Source organism: Pseudopipra pipra, chromosome Z (genome assembly GCF_036250125.1).
Source record: "Pseudopipra pipra isolate bDixPip1 chromosome Z, bDixPip1.hap1, whole genome shotgun sequence".
NCBI lineage: Eukaryota > Metazoa > Chordata > Aves > Passeriformes > Pipridae > Pseudopipra > Pseudopipra pipra.
Window position 1 is genome coordinate 70906697 of NC_087581.1, and position 18950 is coordinate 70925646.

The 18950-nt window shown below is 37.4% G+C and overlaps 1 protein-coding gene across 1 annotated transcript in view; it reads left to right on the forward strand.

Annotated features, from left to right (window-relative positions):
• The window catches only part of ROR2 (receptor tyrosine kinase like orphan receptor 2), a 147483-nt gene that overhangs the window by 92494 nt on the left and 36039 nt on the right, over positions 1–18950 (forward strand). The window contains exon 2 of the mRNA XM_064643213.1: positions 10857–10934. Coding sequence (XP_064499283.1) covers positions 10857–10934 — 78 coding nt within the window. The remainder of the gene's footprint in view (positions 1–10856; positions 10935–18950) is intronic.

An 18950-nucleotide genomic window follows, 5' to 3' on the forward strand; every position in this document is an offset into this window, starting at 1 on the left:
TTTTTTCCCCCTCTGTAGCAGAAAAGGTAGTTTAAACAACAGTAGAAAGAGAGTTTCTTTCAGAGCAGACAAGCATTATGACTCCACTGTACTCATTCAGTTGTAATCCAAGAAGTCAAACAGATTCTGCGGTAGGAAGAAGGTGTTTTCTGTGTAGATTCAACGAGCAGTTTGTCAGCCTAAATAATTTGTGGTTTAGATATTTACTCTCCAATGAAGAGATGTAAATATTACTTAAACTTTATTAGTAGTGTTATTTGAATAATAACCCCATACTGTGAAGTGGAGGAAATCCCACTAAAACAAATGAATAACATACCTTTAAAACTTTCCATTAGAATAGCTGGTTTGCATTTTTTCAATGGCTAAAATATAGATGAGGAGCTATTTTCCTTTACATCCTGGCATCCTTTCCTAACTTTGTCCTCTGTTTTCTACCCACAGAGGCGTGTGTTCACACGTGCCATGCACACACACAGTCACATAGTGATGTTTAGCCACCAACAATATTTGATCAGGTTGAAAGGGCTGGGAGTGCTCAGTGGAGACTTGCCTGGCCACACCACTTGCACACCAACTTGCTCTCTCCCAGCTTGCTCCACAGCCATCAGGACAAGCTGTGCTCATTATCGGGGGAGAGGAATTAATGTTTTTTGTGTATATAGGCCACAGCTATTTACTCATTATAAAGAGAACTTCCAGTTCCAGAACTACCAGAAAATTACAAATTTTAAACTCTTCATCTAGAAACCAAAATACTTTGTGTTAAAGAGAAATTTGCCCTCTCTTACAATATAATTGAGTATACTTAACTTATTTTTGTTACTGGTCATGAGCAAAACCTGTAGTAATTTTTATTAGTGACCAGCTGCTTCTCTTAGAATGCAGTATTTGATGTCAATTTCAGCAGTGTAATTTTGTAAGATCCCATTGAACTCTGACTTAGAGGAGACAAATCCTAGGTGCTTAAGTGAAGCTTCAGAATAGCCAGCATAGTTTTCTATCTAGTTGTGTCTTTAAAAAATGTGATTCTTAGTGATAGGAAGCCATCAGAATCTATTTAAGGATTTTATTTGAGGATTAATACTGCCCTATCATTGGCTCACTTGCCAGCCTTGGTTTCTTAAAGTATTGATTACCCAGGTGTACTGCATGGGTGCTCAGGTTTCTCAAATTAGTATCAGGCACTAGGGTTTGAGAATTAATTATTCTTTGGTCTCCAATGTATCCTTTTGGTCAGGAAGATGTTTATAATACTTACCCATAAGTAATTCAAAAAGTGCTCTGATTGTTATGAACATGCTGTTTACTCTCACTATTTTCCAGAGAGGAGAATGGCTGGCTGCAACCTCCCTACCTTCCAAGACTGCTGCAATTCCTGTTTCTGAAATACAATTAGGGGAGTGAAAACTAAACAACCTGTAGGAATGTCTTTTTTTACACTTCCAGCAGTTTTTCTGCCATAGTTGTTAAACTATGAAAAATCAGAATAATCATTACTATAAGTAATAACTTCTGCTGTATGCTGTTACACCCAGTTGGGATCTGTGCTGTTTTTATTTTACCGCTTAGGCTGAAGAAGATTAATGTTGTCATTCTGTTTCAAAATATAGGAAAGCATTTAAGAGTGTGCTTAAAAATAAGCCAATTTTCAAGTGGTTGTCTGACTAGGGGTGTTTTCCTGGACTGGAGTCTTAAACATTTCAGCCCAAGGCTGCCAACAGGACTGGCATTTTTGGATTCCAATTTTTTTTTCTTTTTCTTTCAGAGAAAAAAAAGAGCACTGTGAAAATCATTGTTTATGCCAATTGATGGAGTGTTATACTCGTAAATCATGATTATTTTCAACCTTTTGGTTGAGATTATTTTGTTTTCACAGCCAGAAGCACTAAAATAATCAATCACGTAATAATGCCATGGATAATTATCATGTTGCTTGGTGTTCTTTGAGCTACTGCAGGTGTGTTCAGAGCTTCTATTGGTTGTGTTTAAACTGTGATTTTACAACTGAGATGGTGAAGAGCTCTGGAATGTACCCACAATTGCTTTACTTTTTTTTTTTTTAAGCATAATGCACTACCAACAAAGACCACTTGTTACAAAATCCAGAATTAGTTGTGGGTTTTTTTTCTATGATTCAATGCTGTTATATGCTCCCTGGTATATTGTCTTGGGCTGTAAAATGTGTAGTTGCACAGAAAAGCTATGCTTGTGATAGCTGGTAGACTTAGTTCCATTGTTGCCAAATTAGAAGTTACATTGAAACGCATTTCTGGTTTAATTCTTAGTTATTAAACATTCAGGACAGTTTTACTGGCATAATTACATCTCAGTTTATTTCCAAATAGTGCTTTACGCTTTGCTTTTGTTGACTAAGAGCAAAACCAGTGCTCTGCTGTGACTGTCGGGCTCCTCTGCCACTGGTTTAAGTCTAGAATTCTGTGATCAGTTGTAGTGGCATAAATCACCACAGTCATCAAAAAACTCTCTCCTGCCTTTTCTCTGTCTTAGCTTCTTGCTTCCATGCTGCTCCTTTCCTCGTGCTGACTCAAACACTCATGCAGCTGCACTGGGAACCACTTCAGGGCACTAACCTTTCCCCCTCTCAGCCCCTGGGCAACTGAGGTACAAAAGATTAAGGGATATTCACTGCAGACATGAGATTCAGGTGCCCACATGCTTTTGAAAGTCCTCGTAGACATCTGTCTGCATCTTTTGGCATCAAATGCTTCTCTAATTTGGCCTAAGGTGACTTGGCTAGGACTTTGCAGGAAGTCCTAAGAACTGAAAATAGGATTTGGATAGTCCTTTGTGCAGGCTGGGTTCCTGTTAAGTGTTCTTCACTCTGCATTGTAAAAAAAGAGGAATTGGCCTTTATTATAACTTCATCAGAGTGTTTTGACTGTAGACTAATAGAATAATTTGTAATCCAAAGTTTATTGTCTTTAGAACTTGTGCTCTGAAAATGGTGACTTAAAATGAGTCTCTTTTTTTTCCATGGGTGCTGTTTGTTTTACTGTAATGTTTTGACAGCTGTTAATGAGGGTTCCTCTATGACTGAAATTCTGAATAAATCTTTATCTTTGGCTTGTCTCACTAGCATTTCTGAACTCTCATTTTAAGTGGCAAATAGGAACTGCAGGAGAAAGAATCTAAGTTATTTAATAGCAAAGCTTTATGATGAGGGTTGTGTAATGAAAAGATTAAGATTGGCAGTGCAATCGAAAATGCAGCTGTGTGGTTAATGTAAAATGTGCTTTAACAGTATGAGACATTAAAATAAATCAAGGTATTCATCGAAGTCTGTCTTTGAATCCCTATTAATAATATTTTAAATGACTTATCTCATTTTGTTCTTTTCACACTGACTTCATAGTACTTGCTGAGGCGCCTGGCTGATGACTAAGAAGATAAACTGCATCTTCAGCATGCTTTTTTTTCTGTTTTGGAGGTTCATTGCAGCTCTGTGTGAAAATCAAGACTCATTCCTTCTCTGCAATTCTGTGCTGATGGTTAGCTGATTTCTTTCACTGTGTTTTAGAGTGGTTTGATGATGGGTTAATAAGGATTGTTTTATTAAATGAAGAAGTTCCTGCAGGAACATTGTGAAATTTATGAAGTGCTTTTTCAATCATGCACTGGACACCTAGTTTTCCAAATCAGGCCGCTTGTCTATCCTGGATGAGTCTGTGAACACAAACATTCACAGAAACAGAGATTAATGCAATATACAGATTCCCTCCTTATGCTTTATCTGACAAAATGCAGAATTTTGCATCTCTGTTAACATGTGTTTGAGAAACAAGTCTTCACCATGCAGAATGAAGGTGGCTTAACGTTTTGTTAGTTTGGAATTTTATTTTAAGTCAATGATAAATTTTCTGTCCAAATAAAGAAGCTCTTTTATTACTACAGATCATAAACCTTTGATCTGCTTTTGTTCTGTAGTGTAGTTCCCACATTTTGCAGCAGACTGTTTTTCCTGATACTTACTGAAATGAAAACTTTTCAATATAGCTATGAGGTATAATAGAAAAAAAATCTAAAAAGGGGAAAATTCTAATGAAACAAGGTGTTTGCTTTAACAAGGAATGCTTATAAATTTGGGGAATTTATTCTGTATAACTCAACACTGGCTTTTGTAAAGGGTTTCTTGTCTGTGTTTTCGGCCAGCTTTCTGTAGTTCTGTGACTTGTAGGCTGGTGTTGTTTGACTTTAAATATATTTATTTAAAGTTATTTTGATGTCGTAACAGAGCAGGCTTAGAAAAGTTTGCTCCCTTTCTAGTGGTCTCATAGCAAGAACTTTTTACCATTATGAATTTAGCTGAAAGTAATTTTAAAGAATTTTTTGATAGCTAAAGAATAAATTTAATTTAACTAGTTAACATGTTGTCCTGTGAACAGTATGCTTTGCAAGCTGGCAGCAAGGCAAGAAGTGACTGTTTTGCAGACTTCACAATTAGCTCGACAGGGCAACTGCAATAGAAAGTGAAGGTTATTTCCCCCACCTTCAGCTATTTTTATGTGAAGCTGCAGCAGTTAAGCAACGTGTGCCATGAAGGTTCTAATCTGCCACCACCATGAAAGGGGCGCACTGATTTTATGCTACAAACTGCATCTTTTGTAGACTATTCACCACCCTTTACAGTTCTGCCAAGCCCACTCTGCAATTGGTTGCCAGGGGCTGCAGATGTTGGAAAAGAGAAATTTCAATGAAAGGCCCTAATTCAGCAACCCAAGCAGCCTGCCTCCCCCAGCCAAAGTAATCAGATTGGCAGCTGAATCAAAGGGTACAGTGGGCCCTTTGTTTGGGAGTTCCAGAGGTTAGTAATTGACAGAAGGTCAACAAAGTTTTACGAAGAAAAGAACAGAATATTAGAGGGTATTAGGCTGAAGAGAGAGAGTTTGGGAGCTTTATGTTATTGGAAGAAAGTTAGAACCCGAGTAAAAGGTTACAGACGCAGGAAGCAAAGGTTGCATATTGCTGCTTAAATCAGAAAATGGTTTCAGCTACAGAAACAGGATTATTGACGAGTGGAAGAAAATTCTGAACAAAAATCTGCAGTTTCCCTAATTGTAGCTCTGTGCAATTGTTAGTGTTGAAGGATTTATTTGTAAGCTTTGGGATTTAAAATACAGCGGTACAAAGATGGTTGTTTAACTCATGGAATCACGAGACTGGAAAAGATCCTGTTTCACCCTGGGATAAGAAGTAGCTATTACCTGTGCAGTGTCATATATAAAATAGATGGTTGCCAAATCTGCCACCCTGGAAAATTTCATTCACTGAGACCTTTGTATTTGAAGAATATTAGCCCTGAATCAATGGTTAATCTTCTTCAGACTAAGCAGGTGTAGTAGTCATTATTTTTTCTTTCTGTTAGCCATGGTTTGTAGAATATCCTCATGGTGCTAGTGACAGCATTTCAGTTTTACTCTTACCCATCTTGCAATGGAGCACAAGAAATTGAAAAAACAGTCCAGGGCTTTACTAGGTTTGAGTAGATGGGGAAGATTACTGTTGTTTAGGTCTCCTGGTATGAAATCTGCCTTGTTTGCAACAGCTTTTGATTGTTGACTTATGTTCAATTCTAATCCATGTAAGCCAAGTCAACGTTGGCTTCTACTTTTGTTATTACTCATCTCTTTGCTTTATCGTAAATGCTTAAAAATAACCTCTTTGTTCCATTATTTTTCCAGGAATTGAAGTTAAGCTGATAGCTCTATAATTCTCTGGCACTCCTTTTTTTACTCTTTTTAATAAATAATAGGAAATGTTTGTGCAATTTCTCATCTTTTAAGATCTCATCTGCGCTCTGCAAGAAATGAAAGGCAGTTATTAACATTGCATGTCATTGCATCAGCCAGCCCTTAACTGTTCTAAATCAGGCCCACTCTCTTTGAAAATACCTGGCTCCTGTTTTCACTCTTCCTGTGTGAGGTTGAGGCCTTGGTTTGTCCCTGGTATCAATTATGGTAACCGCCTCCCTGTGACAGGCTTTTTGATGAAGATTAATGCACTGTGTTGGTGTCTGCTTAGTGGCCATGAGCGTTTTGGAATCTGTTTATTCCAGTTACCTCTCAAGTAATGAATGAGCTGTGAACTAATAACCATTTCAGAGGGAGAAATTCAGCTCTTTTATGATGACTGGAATATGCCCTGTGAGTTGATACTGTGATCAGTTGGGCAACATACTTTTGAAAAGTGTAAAAGAACATCCCTGTCTGCATAACACTGGATATTTGCTTCTGCATTTTGTTGGTCACTGGTGCCTGAAACAGAGCAGTGTGCTGGACCTTGTCAGTAAGCAAATCTTAGTCACATTTTCAGGAGAAGAGAATTGACAAAACAAGAGATAACTATTTATGTACAATCTGGAAAAGGATTTTCTGTATCACGTGTTTTCTTGCTGCAGTTTGCTGCAGTAAGTCAAAGAAACAGAATGTATTTTGTACATCAAAATTGTAGAACATCGGTTTTTAAATATGGTTTTTCCCTTGGAGATGGCAATTTCCTTAGGTTGAAATAGCTTCCTTTATTGCCCTGAAAAGTTTAGAAATCTTTTGTGTGTGGGTGAGAAGTTTAAAAGAGTTACTGTTTACAGCATCTGCATTTTAGTTGACTGTGTGTTCCCTGAAAAGAGTGATATTCCTGGGTATCTACATTTGGCACATACAGTGTCCCATGCTGGCAACTGGCATTCAGGCTGAGTTCTGGTTCTTTTGAAGTCTTATCTGGTCATGCAATGTGCATGGAGGACAAGGCACTCATGATATTTCCTACCTCACTCTCCCACTGCAAATATAAATTGAAGAAGTGGGTTTTCAGAAGTAAGCTGTGATACATTTAATGTCTGAGCAGAGAACATATGCAGGTGAAAAATAAAAGAGCAACCATACTGGAGCAGATGAGAGATCTGTGCAATGCTGTATCTTGGTTCTCATGGCAACAAAAATGAAGTGGTGAAGTAAAAGTGTAAGAAGAGGTCTAGGTACATAGTACTTCTCTGTGCTGGATATTTACCCAACCTCCAGCTCTTCTGAACTCATGGACTTCCTTACCCACGTGGGATTTCTGTGAGATAAGTCTGAATGAATTTGCCCACTCTCACCTGTAGCCCATGTGAACTCTGCCCTCAATCCAACTATATCTTGTCTGAGAAAACTTTACCTTGTTTTAGCTTTGTTTTGAAATTGATTATTGCTATTTTTTTCTAACACTGCCATTTCTTTTGCTGAGAGGTAGGTCCATCCACTCTAATCTCTCCTGACTCCACAGACCCTTACTGTCACTGAACTCAGAGACAAATCCTAGCAGCTGTGCAAAACCTGGCTTATAACTAATTATTGTCACTGTTCTCTGAAACTCTTCCAGCTCTTCTGTACCCCTTTTGAGATGAGAGAGCCTCAACAGCACACACTGTTCAGTGTTCTCAGTGTATGGGAGCATACTTTCTGCCAGTGTGAGTTGGTAATATCACATCTAAGGTTCAAATATTGAGCACTTTTCTTCTTATCAGTTTTTAATAACAATAGTGGTGTTGTTTTGCCAGTTCTGTGTTTTGCAACTCTGCTTTTTTTCCTTAGCATTGTATGACAATGCTGCGTGTGTTATAGATATAAAAAGAGGTGACTATCTGATCTTTGTGGCATCTAAAATCAGTTTAATGAACAGTTATGTCTTTTCTAGCACTGGCTTTTCACTGTTCAAGACTGACAGTGAAAGTCGGACAGCTTAAAGTTACTTCGTGGATGTTTTTCCCTCTCCAGGCAGTGAAACAGCTCATAAATATCCTGCCAGGGAAACATACAGAAAATAGGAAGAAGAAAAGCAAAATGGAATACCCTCATGGAAATATTGGTTAAACAATGTGGGAAAAGGGACGAAAGTTAAAAATCAGGTGTAGGCAGGAGCATAGTTGTGTAGGAGTCTTCAAACAAGAATAAAACTGCAGAAAGCTGGTGGTGGCACTTGATCAGGGATGCATCTGTACTACAGTGAGGAAAATTGAAGAAAAAATGACAAGAATTATTAGGTGTTGAAGTAAACACCATGGATTCACGCATAGCAGGAAAAACATACTAAGTTAGTAATGCAAAATCAGAAAGCACTGAGAATAATATTCAACAGGAATACACAGGTTTTTCCTTTAAGTTCTTGACTTTAGGATTTTTTAATCCTGTTTAATGCAAGAGGAAAAGGTTTTATTTTGTTGTAGTGACTTGTTGGTTATCTTATACAGAAGCATTTATGGTGTGAAAAACTTAATTTTTTCATATTGATAATAACTTTTGGTGGTTTAGTTTGTGGTACAGAAACTTTGGAATTAAAGCTTGGAATTTGTCCTAAATATGGTGGAAGTGGAGTATACATGTTTCTTTCATAAAAGCAAGTTTTAGTGACGGATCTGGTTTGTATTTGTAATTTGCGAAGTACACAAAAGATTTTTAATTTTATTTAAATTTAAATTTTATTTTTAATTTTGCTTGGTTTTGGAGACTTTGATAATAGATGTCACCTATGTTTTGTAATTGTTCTCTGGTAAAGGACATCTAGAGATTAATGTTTTTTTCCAGGCAGAAACATATCAAGTATAAATCACAGAAAACTATTATTGAAACTTTTTCCAAATCAGCAAATGGTTTTGTTTCTTTCCATCCTTGTTTTGAAAAACTTTAAAAAAATTAAGAGATATGAGGCTGGGAAGGAGAGATAAGAGAGGAAAACTTTTCTATGCTCATTTATCTGATCCTCCAGCGTCTTTTCCTGTTGTAAGCCCCACTAAACTACAGAAGGAATGGAACAATTATTTTAAAGTTGAACACATGGTATTAAACCAGAAGTGCCGCTCAGATCTTGGACAGTCTGGAGTCTAGAGATCTGAGTGCTAAGCAACCAAGAGTCCCTAAAAATGTTCTGTCCTGGTGGATTATGATAAGCAAAGTGCAGGTGCCTGTGGACTAAAAAGCCAGTTGGTTTTCCTACTCTTAGTTAATTGTCTTGTCTTGAATTTATCCTCCTTGTGGCCGTTAAATGCTGCTGTCCCGTTCTAAACCTCTTGTGTGACACAGAGGAACCAAGAGCCAGGGAACAGAGGTGAACTTGCCTTGCTGCCCCCTGGTAGGAGCAGGATGTTATGTATCTCTGCTGAAATTTGACAGAATACGCCTATCATGCGTTCACTGTTTCACACTGAATCAAACAAATCAGCAAAACTTCCGCACAGTAAAAAGTCAGGCACTAAGCCTGTACCGTGCCCTCAGGGGAACGAAGACACACTGCAGTGGGATTTACAATGGCAATTTAAGATGTCACCAGCTTGGCCACCCATTTCCACTTCTCCCTCCAGCCTGCAGACGAATACTGTCTCTCATTTCCAGTGGCCAGTGCTGGGGGTGGCAGAAGATGATATCTGTCCAAGCCTTGGCTGTTCCAGTTTGAAAGAGTGTGTTACCAAGGGTACAACACCATCTTCACCATCGCTCTAGTTGGGGTGTCTGGGAATAAGCACACAAATCAAGTGGAATCTGCACCAGTGTCAGGCAAGGAACCTCGAGCAGTGGGAGATGAAGGGAGAGATGAAGTAGTGGTAAGAAGGCAGGACTGTGACAAAATACTTTCAGACCCAGGCTGTTGTAGAGAATGTCTTCAATTTCTGTGTTTCACCTTGTAGACTTTAAGGCAAGTTAGCTAAATCTGTTCTCAAATAATGGGTAAAAGAATAAGGGGGAAACAAAGAAGTGTCAGTTATTTTCTTCTTTCATAATGTGGCGGAAGATAGAGATGGTGTTACTTGTATCTTATCACTGTGACTTGCAGTCAAAGTATTGTTGTAGGATGTAATTTGGAGAAAGGGTAATGTGGACAAAAGGAAGAGAGAGAGACTTTTCTCTAGTTTCATTTTACCCAAAACAATAGAGTGGACACCCCTAACAGATCTACAAACCCCAGATCTTTCATTTTAGATTCTGATGACCTTAGATTTATGTGCTCTCTTGGTGACATCCCAAAGTCATAAAGAATTTTGACAATTAAATGTAAATTAGAAAAGGTCAAAAAAAAAAAAAAAAAGGGGTGTAATTTTAGAAGTTGTTTTAGTTAAGGCACATCTGCAGTTTTATCTGATGTAGAATTTCAGCTCTGTTCCTTACAACATCACATTTTCAAAAGGGAGAGCAGACAGGTCAGCTCCTGATTTATAATGGTCAGGGTTTAGCAAGACCTACAAATGCAAAGGAACATGAAAGTACTGTCTGCTGTCTGCTGACTTGCTGTGATATGTTAGACACAAACAAGGAGGACAGACAGAAGATCTCTATCCCTTTTCTCATGCTTTGAAATGCTTAAGTAACATCGTTATATTTTCATTTGTGGAAGATATCCTTTAGGGATGGGGCTGAGAATAGGATAAGAAAGTCAGCAGCGATGATGAGTCTGACCCCTGGAAATAGAATCTGAGTTACTGTAATGTGACTTCAAAGGTAAACTTACGTCATTTTGCAACTGAGACTGTCAGTAAAGCTGAGGTGCTGCTTAATTTTGCAAGCCAGCACTGCTGACAGGAAATATTTGCATTCTTTGTAAAACTGTTTGAATTTTATTCTGGTAAGAAATTAAAAGTAGTTTTCAATGCTGCCCGTCTTTGCCAAACACAGACCCACAAAGTAAATTATTGTAAAGTTTTCTAATCTGCAGTGGATAAATCCTGACCTTGTTAGGGTATGTTTCCTGTGTGCTACTCTGGGAGCAGAATCTGGACTGAGTGAGTTTGCTGAACTCAATGGTGTAACGCTGTTTAACAGAAAGACTAACTCAGAACCTCAATTCAACCAAATCTTTTTATTCCTTCCTAGGTGAAATGGAAATTCCAGATTCAAATGACCCCTTAGGTCATGTGGATAGACTTGAGAGACCAATTCCAACACCCAAAGGTAAAATGTAGTTTCTTTTTCTTTACCCTGCCTAAACATAAACATACTTTGGAAAGGACCATCAAAATCCTGTTATTGTACATTCCCTTGATTTACCTGTTAATATAAGTCTGTAAGAAAGGTAACCTTGTGTCACTTAACAGTTCTGATTCCAAGCAGGAATAGCAAGATTAAAGGAGTTTATAAAAATTAATTTTTAAGAATGTTGGGTCCTCCCCCCCCAAAAGGGATTAGATCTTTGATCCAAACACAGAGGACTATTATTACCTTCCTAGAATATTTTGATTCACATTGTTGCCATGAAATTGATTTAATTCTGTACAGTGCCACATTTGGCCTCTATAGGTAAATCTTAAGTGTTGGTATCTTTAAATATCTTTGCAATGCAGTAATTAAATCTAGTCCATGACAACAGAAGAATACTTACTTTTTAAGTAGCACTGACCATTAGCGTTTGCTGGTTGGTTTTTTTTTTAAACTGACTGTAATGTCAGAATTCCTAGTAGCTTAATTAGTTAACACAAATTCCATGATACTTTATCACTTAAAACTATGGTTCCAAATGCTACTCTTAATCTGAAAACGCATGTATTTACTGCAAATTGTGATTTCAGCTGAAATACGGTGCAGCTTCCTAAAGCAGGACATTTTTAAGTGTTCTGGCCTGAAGAACCATATTTTCTCACTTGTAGTACCGATTTTTTTTCTTTTTAGGGATGCACTGCCTGGTAATGCCAACTCTTATGCTTAGAAAAAATGTCAGGTAGTCATGTTAATATCATTAGATGAGCACATGTTGAAGTCTGCAAAGCTCTGTGATGCTGGTCAGATGTTATTCTTGTAGTTTCTCCTTCAGAGGAGCATTTCTGTGAGGGTACTTTGGAATTTAGTCTCCTCATAGATATCCAATGTCATGTAATCCTTATTGTGCTTCGCTTGTGTACTAGTGAGATTTCTTACACTGACTGTGCCTATTAAAAGGTTTTTTACAGAGTCTTCCTTTAAATTTTGTCCTTAAGTGGTTAAGAAAAAGATGTGCTTATGTCTGCATATGTCTAACCACCTTGCTACTGATTATGAGCGTAGGACTGTGTCCCTCCTGTTCATGAGGAAGACCTGGCATATTGCTTTTCTCGACTCTTCCCACTTTCTGAAGCTCATGAATTATTTTAGAGGATTAAAATTTGTCATCTGTTATGGGAATAAATCTCAGTAATAGTCGTTCCTGTCACTTAGCACTATATACTACCAAGTGCCTTATTCACACCCCTGTACCCAATTCTTTGGATGGAAAAAGGTCCGTGACTAATCTTTAACTGCATCTGACCAACTTGTTTGCTTGGCAAGTTGGCCTCACTTTTCTCTTCTGTCCTGTCTGAGCTTTTAAGGGTACAGACATAAAAGAAATTTTTTTTTTCATGTGACAGTTTTTGGTTAAGTTCTTACTGAGAAAGAAGTAGCAGTTATTTCCTTTTTTTGCAGAGCCACAGGCAGTACCTGTCTAAGGAAGTAATTAATCACACATAAAACATTTCTACATCATAAGGATTTTGTATTTCCTTCAGAAAAAACAAAACAAAACAAAACAGAGGCCCTTGTTCTTAAATGATTCATTTGTATAGAATCAGTTGTTAGTTTCCAGCATGCCTGGTCTGGAAATGGCCTCATTTTGCTTCCCTTTTATTTCTGTGGCTACAGAATTCTCCAGACAAGCAAAAGTCCCTTGGCTGAAATTTTTTGTTTCTTTAGTTGAAATGTTAACCTATCTGTTTCTGTGTCATAGTAAGGTAGTAGGTTTTGTTTCAAAAAAACATTGGACAGTTCTACTTCAATGTTTGTGCATACTGTAGAGACCATTAGAAAGAGTTCTTCAGCTTCTTCCATCACATCAACCTTCTTTCCTTTCTTGAGAAATCTTTAGTTATTCTGATTTGCTTGTAACCTCTATTTTTTTTTTCTTATTTTAGAATAGACTCAAAACAAATCTGAAAATAACAGGTTTTAATAATACCCAAATTTAAAGTCACTTTAGAAATGCCAAGTGTATTAGTCATCCTCTGCTCTAGAATCCTCCAGAAGTCTTGAAAAATGATTCTGTCTCAAAAGAAATGACCAGCTTAAGCAAGGTATTATTAATAATGTGCACTTAAAAAAAGTAGTTAATATCTTCCTGCAAGTGAAGCTAGCTTTCTGATTAGTTCATGAGAAGGGACCATGACTTGGGCTAGGGCTTTGAGGAGAATTTATCTTCCCCTGCTTCCTTTAGGTGGACACGTGAAGCACCAGAAGAGCATTCTCTTTAAGCAAAGTTTCACTGAAAACCAGAGCAGAGCATTGAACATTTGCTGTAGAAGAACTCAGGTCTTCTTTGGAATGAAAATAAAAGATGTGAACACAATTCTCCTCCTAATCCAGACAGTCTTTGCAAAGATGATATTTTACCTATTTTCCCAAATTTTTCCTGGGTCCTGAAAAATCTCTTTCCCCTGCTCAAGAGGCAGAACAGTGTCTGCTCCATGCTTGGTAAACACCCAGACTCACTGCCTGATGGGTCTTGCACTGCTCTCTGCCCACCTTCCCACACTCAGCCAGTTTTCCTACCAATAATGGTGGGGGAGGAGGTGATGCTGGGGAAGGAGTGACATTCCCTATTTCTCTCACTTCAGCAGAGGGTTAGCCTGGACGAGGCCAATAGGGAGCTTTCCTTTCTGAGTCCTGGGGGGAGAGAAAGGACTTGTCTGTTAATCACAAATAAATGCAAGAGTTGTGGCACAAGCCGAAAAAAAAAAAAAAGGGTTCTTTTGGTGATGAACAGTGTTGGTGCATCCTCATGGAGGGGCCTGCCACTCTCAGTCTTGTAATCTCAAAACAAGCCTGGGGAAGGTATGAAAGGGTAAAATGCAGACTCTTCATCTGTAGATGAGCTGCCAGTAAAATCTTACATCATAAATGATGTGTGTTGGTGAGGACATTTGAGCAACACACTTTAACAATTAAAAAAAATCAATGAGAAAGGGCAACCTGCAATAGCTGAGCCATTTAGTGAGTGGGGTTGCTCCAGAAGACGTGGTGCCTCAAGCCTCTGACCTTAACTGTGGTTTCTGCACAAGTGTGCCTAGGAACTTATTCTGGTTCAAGAGGTACTGACATGATAAATACAGTTTTTTACATGACTATTCCTGCTGCTTTGACTTGACATGAGGTAACCTGTCAGGAACCAGTTGTATGTGTTCTAAAAGTAGTGGCTTTTTATATATGTGACTGGTGACCCAAAAAACAGTCCACATCCTAACTGTGGCCCCGCAAAGACCTGCTCCTGAACGGGCAGTAGCCTAGGATGGGTGGTACCTGTCTATTCACAGCCTCGTCTGTGAGTTCAAGAAAACAAGAAAAGAAAACCATTCCACCTCATAAAATTGGATTCTTGAGCTAGGTGAGATCTTCAGTCCTTCAAGTATGAGAAATTGCTGTTCAAAAATAGTTTTCCTTCTGCTCATAAGAGAGCCTAAGTCCACTGACTTTGGAGGAGGAGATAAGTGCACACTGAGACAATATTTCAGTGCTAATTTTGCTTCATTCCTGGATTGGCAGTTGTTAACTGCTTGTTCCTGAGGACATTTCAAGAGCCTGTGACGCAAATCAATTTATTTTACAGTGTAGTTTCCCTAACTATTCAGATGTATTTTGGGAGACCTGACAACATCCTCTCCATTTCCTAACCTGGCTCCAATATATTGTAAATCGCTCATCCTCATATTGTGGTTAAAGAAAGCAGAGGGGTGAATAGTTGATAGGACTGTTTTTTATTTAGGAAAATGTTCTGTGCAAGAAATCATGAGTCTTTGACTTTAATTTACCTTCCTTATTAGGATGGTATTTCTCAGTGTATTTCCAGTTCTGATTTACTCACAGAAAGAGTCACTCTACTAGACTCTCACTGCCTGGCCAAGGTGTTACGGTGTCATCCACGTCCCCTGAACTCTTGTAATTAGAGCAATGTTGTTATACATGCCTCTAGAATGAAATACTTTGAATTTCAGCAGCTTCCATGTATGTTTTCTCTTATTATAGTCTTCAATTCTTTTATAAGACCAGAACACTCTGCAATTCTTTTATAATCTTTATAGATTACATGTCAATTTTGTGAACACTTTATACTTAGTACTGTATCCATAACACAGTAAATTCTGGAACACTGTTGTCTTCCTCAGGTTAATTATCAGACATGTCATAAGGTAAACTGTATGTCCTAGGTGAGAAATTATGTCTTATTATAGAAAAAGAAATTATTACTTTGCTTCTAATGGAAATATCAGAAGTTTAATTCAAAATAATTTCCCCTAAAATATTTTGTGTTGGATGTAGGTTTATACTAGCCTTAAAATGCCATTGCAGAAGGTTTTCATCTGAAAGAACTGTGGTGAGAAAGCTCCTGTTCTTTTATTTTTATCTAAAAGAAAAAAAGAAAAAAAAAAAAAAAAAAAAAAAAGAATCACAGAATCAGTCGGGTTGGAAAAGAGCTCTGAGTCCAACCTATGACTGAACACCATCATGGCAACCAGACCAGGGCACAGATGCCACATCCAGTCTCTTCTTAAACTCCTCCATGGGTGGTTACTCCACCGCCTCCCTGGGCAGCCCATTCCAGTGCCCAGTAACTCTTTCCATGTTATTATGGGGGTTTTGAAACTAGAAAGTTTTACGCCGTGAATCTGAAGATGCTCTAAGTTTGATTTTAAATTTTGAATATCTAAAGCCAACATTCCTGTAAGCTGTGGTGTGTTCTGTAATAACCAAACTGGTGGCTTTATGGGCTTTTACTGACTGTTGGATAAAGTTATATATTTCTGGTGGAGAAATAAATATTCTAAAAAGTGATAAAAACTTGTATGTAATTGTTACTACCTAGTCTAAAAAAGACTGTTGTGTCTTCAGGTATCCAACAATTTATGGCTCAAATTTTCCTTTCTTTTTCTCAGCAATTGGATAGTCAGTGTTTGTTTCCCTTATGCAATGCAGAAAGAGTGGTGAATCAACTTGGATAGGAGCCAAAATGGATGATTATCTAAGAATCTCAGTATCTCAGGCACACAGAAAGATGTGAAACTCAGTATAATGTCATAGATACTGCCACTTAGCCCATGTGTGAATTTTGGAAGTCACCTAAACTCCCCTTGCTTTAGTTTCCCTGTTGCAAAATAAGGTTGATGATATCATCACATCTCATGAGACTTCAATATTCATAAATGATTTAGAAGTTCTGAAATAGAAGGAGTTGCAAATTTTTACTGAACAGTATTCATGGATGCCATCCCGAAGCTCATTTTAAAATTAGGAGTGCATAATTATTTTTAAAGTCATATAGGCAAAAAGGAATAATAACAATAAAAAATGAACAGAAACTAAAACTGGAAAACAACTAAGGCAGAATTGATTTGATCTAAAGTGACTAAAGAGGTTTAAAGTATTTTTTTTTTAGAATGAACTTCAAAATCATGGCTCAAATCTTAAAATAACAGAAGCAGAGCAATCATTTTATACTGTGTTTATGCCAAGAATAGCACATATGGTTTGAGCCAATAACTTGAACATGTAAGTGCCAGAATAATGTAAATAAAACTAAGAAATATAATACGCACGTGAGGTCTTAGTGATAGTTGCACCCTTTATGTTTTTAGCTTAGTATCTATACTTGTGCATATCTTGACAACGATTTGACATACACTGGGAAAGTTTATTTTTATATTCTTGCCAAAACATGAATAATAGACCTGTCATCTTAATTTTGATTTGCTGTGGGATTCTCTTTGATATATTTATATCAAATTTATTCTATTTAAAAATACAAAGTACTGGCAACCTAACAAAGGTTTCTCAAAATATGAAAGAGTTTTGCTGGGGTTCATGTCAGTCATTTCCATAAGCTACGTTATTCATAGGGTACATAGAATATGATAGCATAGTATAATACATAGATTAATTTGAATTATCCTCTCATAGCTTCTTGAAAGATCAGGTTTTACTCTGTTCAAGCAAAATAAGTACTAGTATTGGTTGTAGACTATGTTAGAAACCATAATAAAAGAGAAATTTAATTTAGAGCATTGTTTTCTACAGCAAATGCAGAAATATCCACCAGATATCTTTTCCTTTTGCAGTAGTTTAAGCCAAGCCAAAGACCACTGAAGGCAAAGGAAGCATTTTCCTTCATTTCAATGACCCTTAGAAACAAGGGTATAAAAAAATAGTACATAATAATAGTATTTATACAACACAGAAGATTTCTGGACATTATATTCATAGCTTTTAAAAAATTCTATTTATTATCCATCTCCCAGATAAGATATAATTCTTTATAATATGACATTTAAAAGTTTAACAGTAGGTAACAGACCCAAAATATTTTATAGAGAGTATTTATTCTTTGTTTCAAAATTGTGTTAGTATTAAAACAGATTAACAGTTCTGTTAAAGTTTTAAAAAATTCTAGTGGACTGATATTTAACACAAAGCAGAGGACACAATTTAAATACAAATTCTAGCACCTTCAGATTTGATTTTCCTCCATACATCTCCAAATTAAGATTTATTATGAGAGAAAGAAAGCTACATGGGAAAAAAAATTGTTTTGCACATTGTTGAGGTCCTGATTTATCCTGGGAAAACTTGTTTTTTTCCCCAAACCATGGCATCAAACTGGCATCTACACTGTGTTTGTGGTGTGACGTACAATCACAAAAAAGTAACCGGTGATTATCACCACAGAAATTAAATAAAGAAAACATTCTTAAGAACATGGTTGGTTAGATTTTCCACTTTGTTTGAAAGAATTGCAATTATGGGTTATCTAAAGTGGACACCAAATAACAGAGCAGCTCAAAAAATGCCCGCTCTGCCGTATGATTGCTTCAGAATCAGCGAGCATATAAACATCAAACTTCAGCATCATTTCTCAGAGAGGAAATGGAACTAGCAAACAGAGAGTGTGCACTTCAGAGTATTGAGAAAGGCAGAGGATGGGCAATGAGTTGCCCTGCTGCTCCTAAGCTGCTCTAGAGAACTCTGGAAAACACAAATGCTTCAAAGTTCAGTAGGTTACAATATTTTTCACTTGGTTTGTAGCAACAAGGTAATATGAAACACTGCGGAAAATACCTGTAAAATTGGCAGGAGAAGTAATGAACTAAAGCCAAATTCTGACCTGCAGGAAATGGATGCAGTTACACTGAATTCAGGGAAAGCCTATTTAATTGCACTGGGTCTGAATTAATTTATAAATCTTTGGCGTTGATTTTGGTAGTAATGGTTTTGTTCTAGTTAATAATAGGATCAGATCCATGGATTCATATGAAATACTTTGGATGGCTTGAAAGGTATGGATCTAATTACTTCCTACAGTACCCACAGTTTAATTAGTAAAGCAGAACAGTCTAACATGGATTTAACCCTTAGTTAAAAAGTCCTAATAAGGAAAATTTACCATCTGTTTTCATCCAGGTTTATTGGAATGTAATATCCATGACTATCCCAAAAAGAAGACTTAACCCAGCTCATTTTAAATCTGAAGTTAAATAGTGGTAAAGTGAGCAAGCTGACCAGTTGCACAACAGCTGACCAGTGGCACGAGAGCAATGTAGACCTTTCATGTACTTGTGTGTGAAGAACAGAAAGTATAACAAAGAGGCAGAAAACCCACAATCCCTGGCTGTGACCTTACAGTGCTTGAATTGGCTCCATATTTTAGACAGCATCTTCTCTGCCTCCTTCATTTCTTAGGAGTCAGAAACATCTCTGAGCCAGATGAATGTACCTCTGTGCTGTCTCCATGCTGGAAGTGGACCAAGTTCTTCCCCGAAAAGCCCTTAAACCATCTGTATTGCCTCCCTTGTATGAGCACATTCAGGCTGTCCCCATGATTGCTAAATCATAGACCCACCAAACTACACAACACCCCAGGTTGGGAGGTGCCTCAGAAGATCATCTGGTCCAACCTTTTGGTTGAAAGAAAACCTAGAC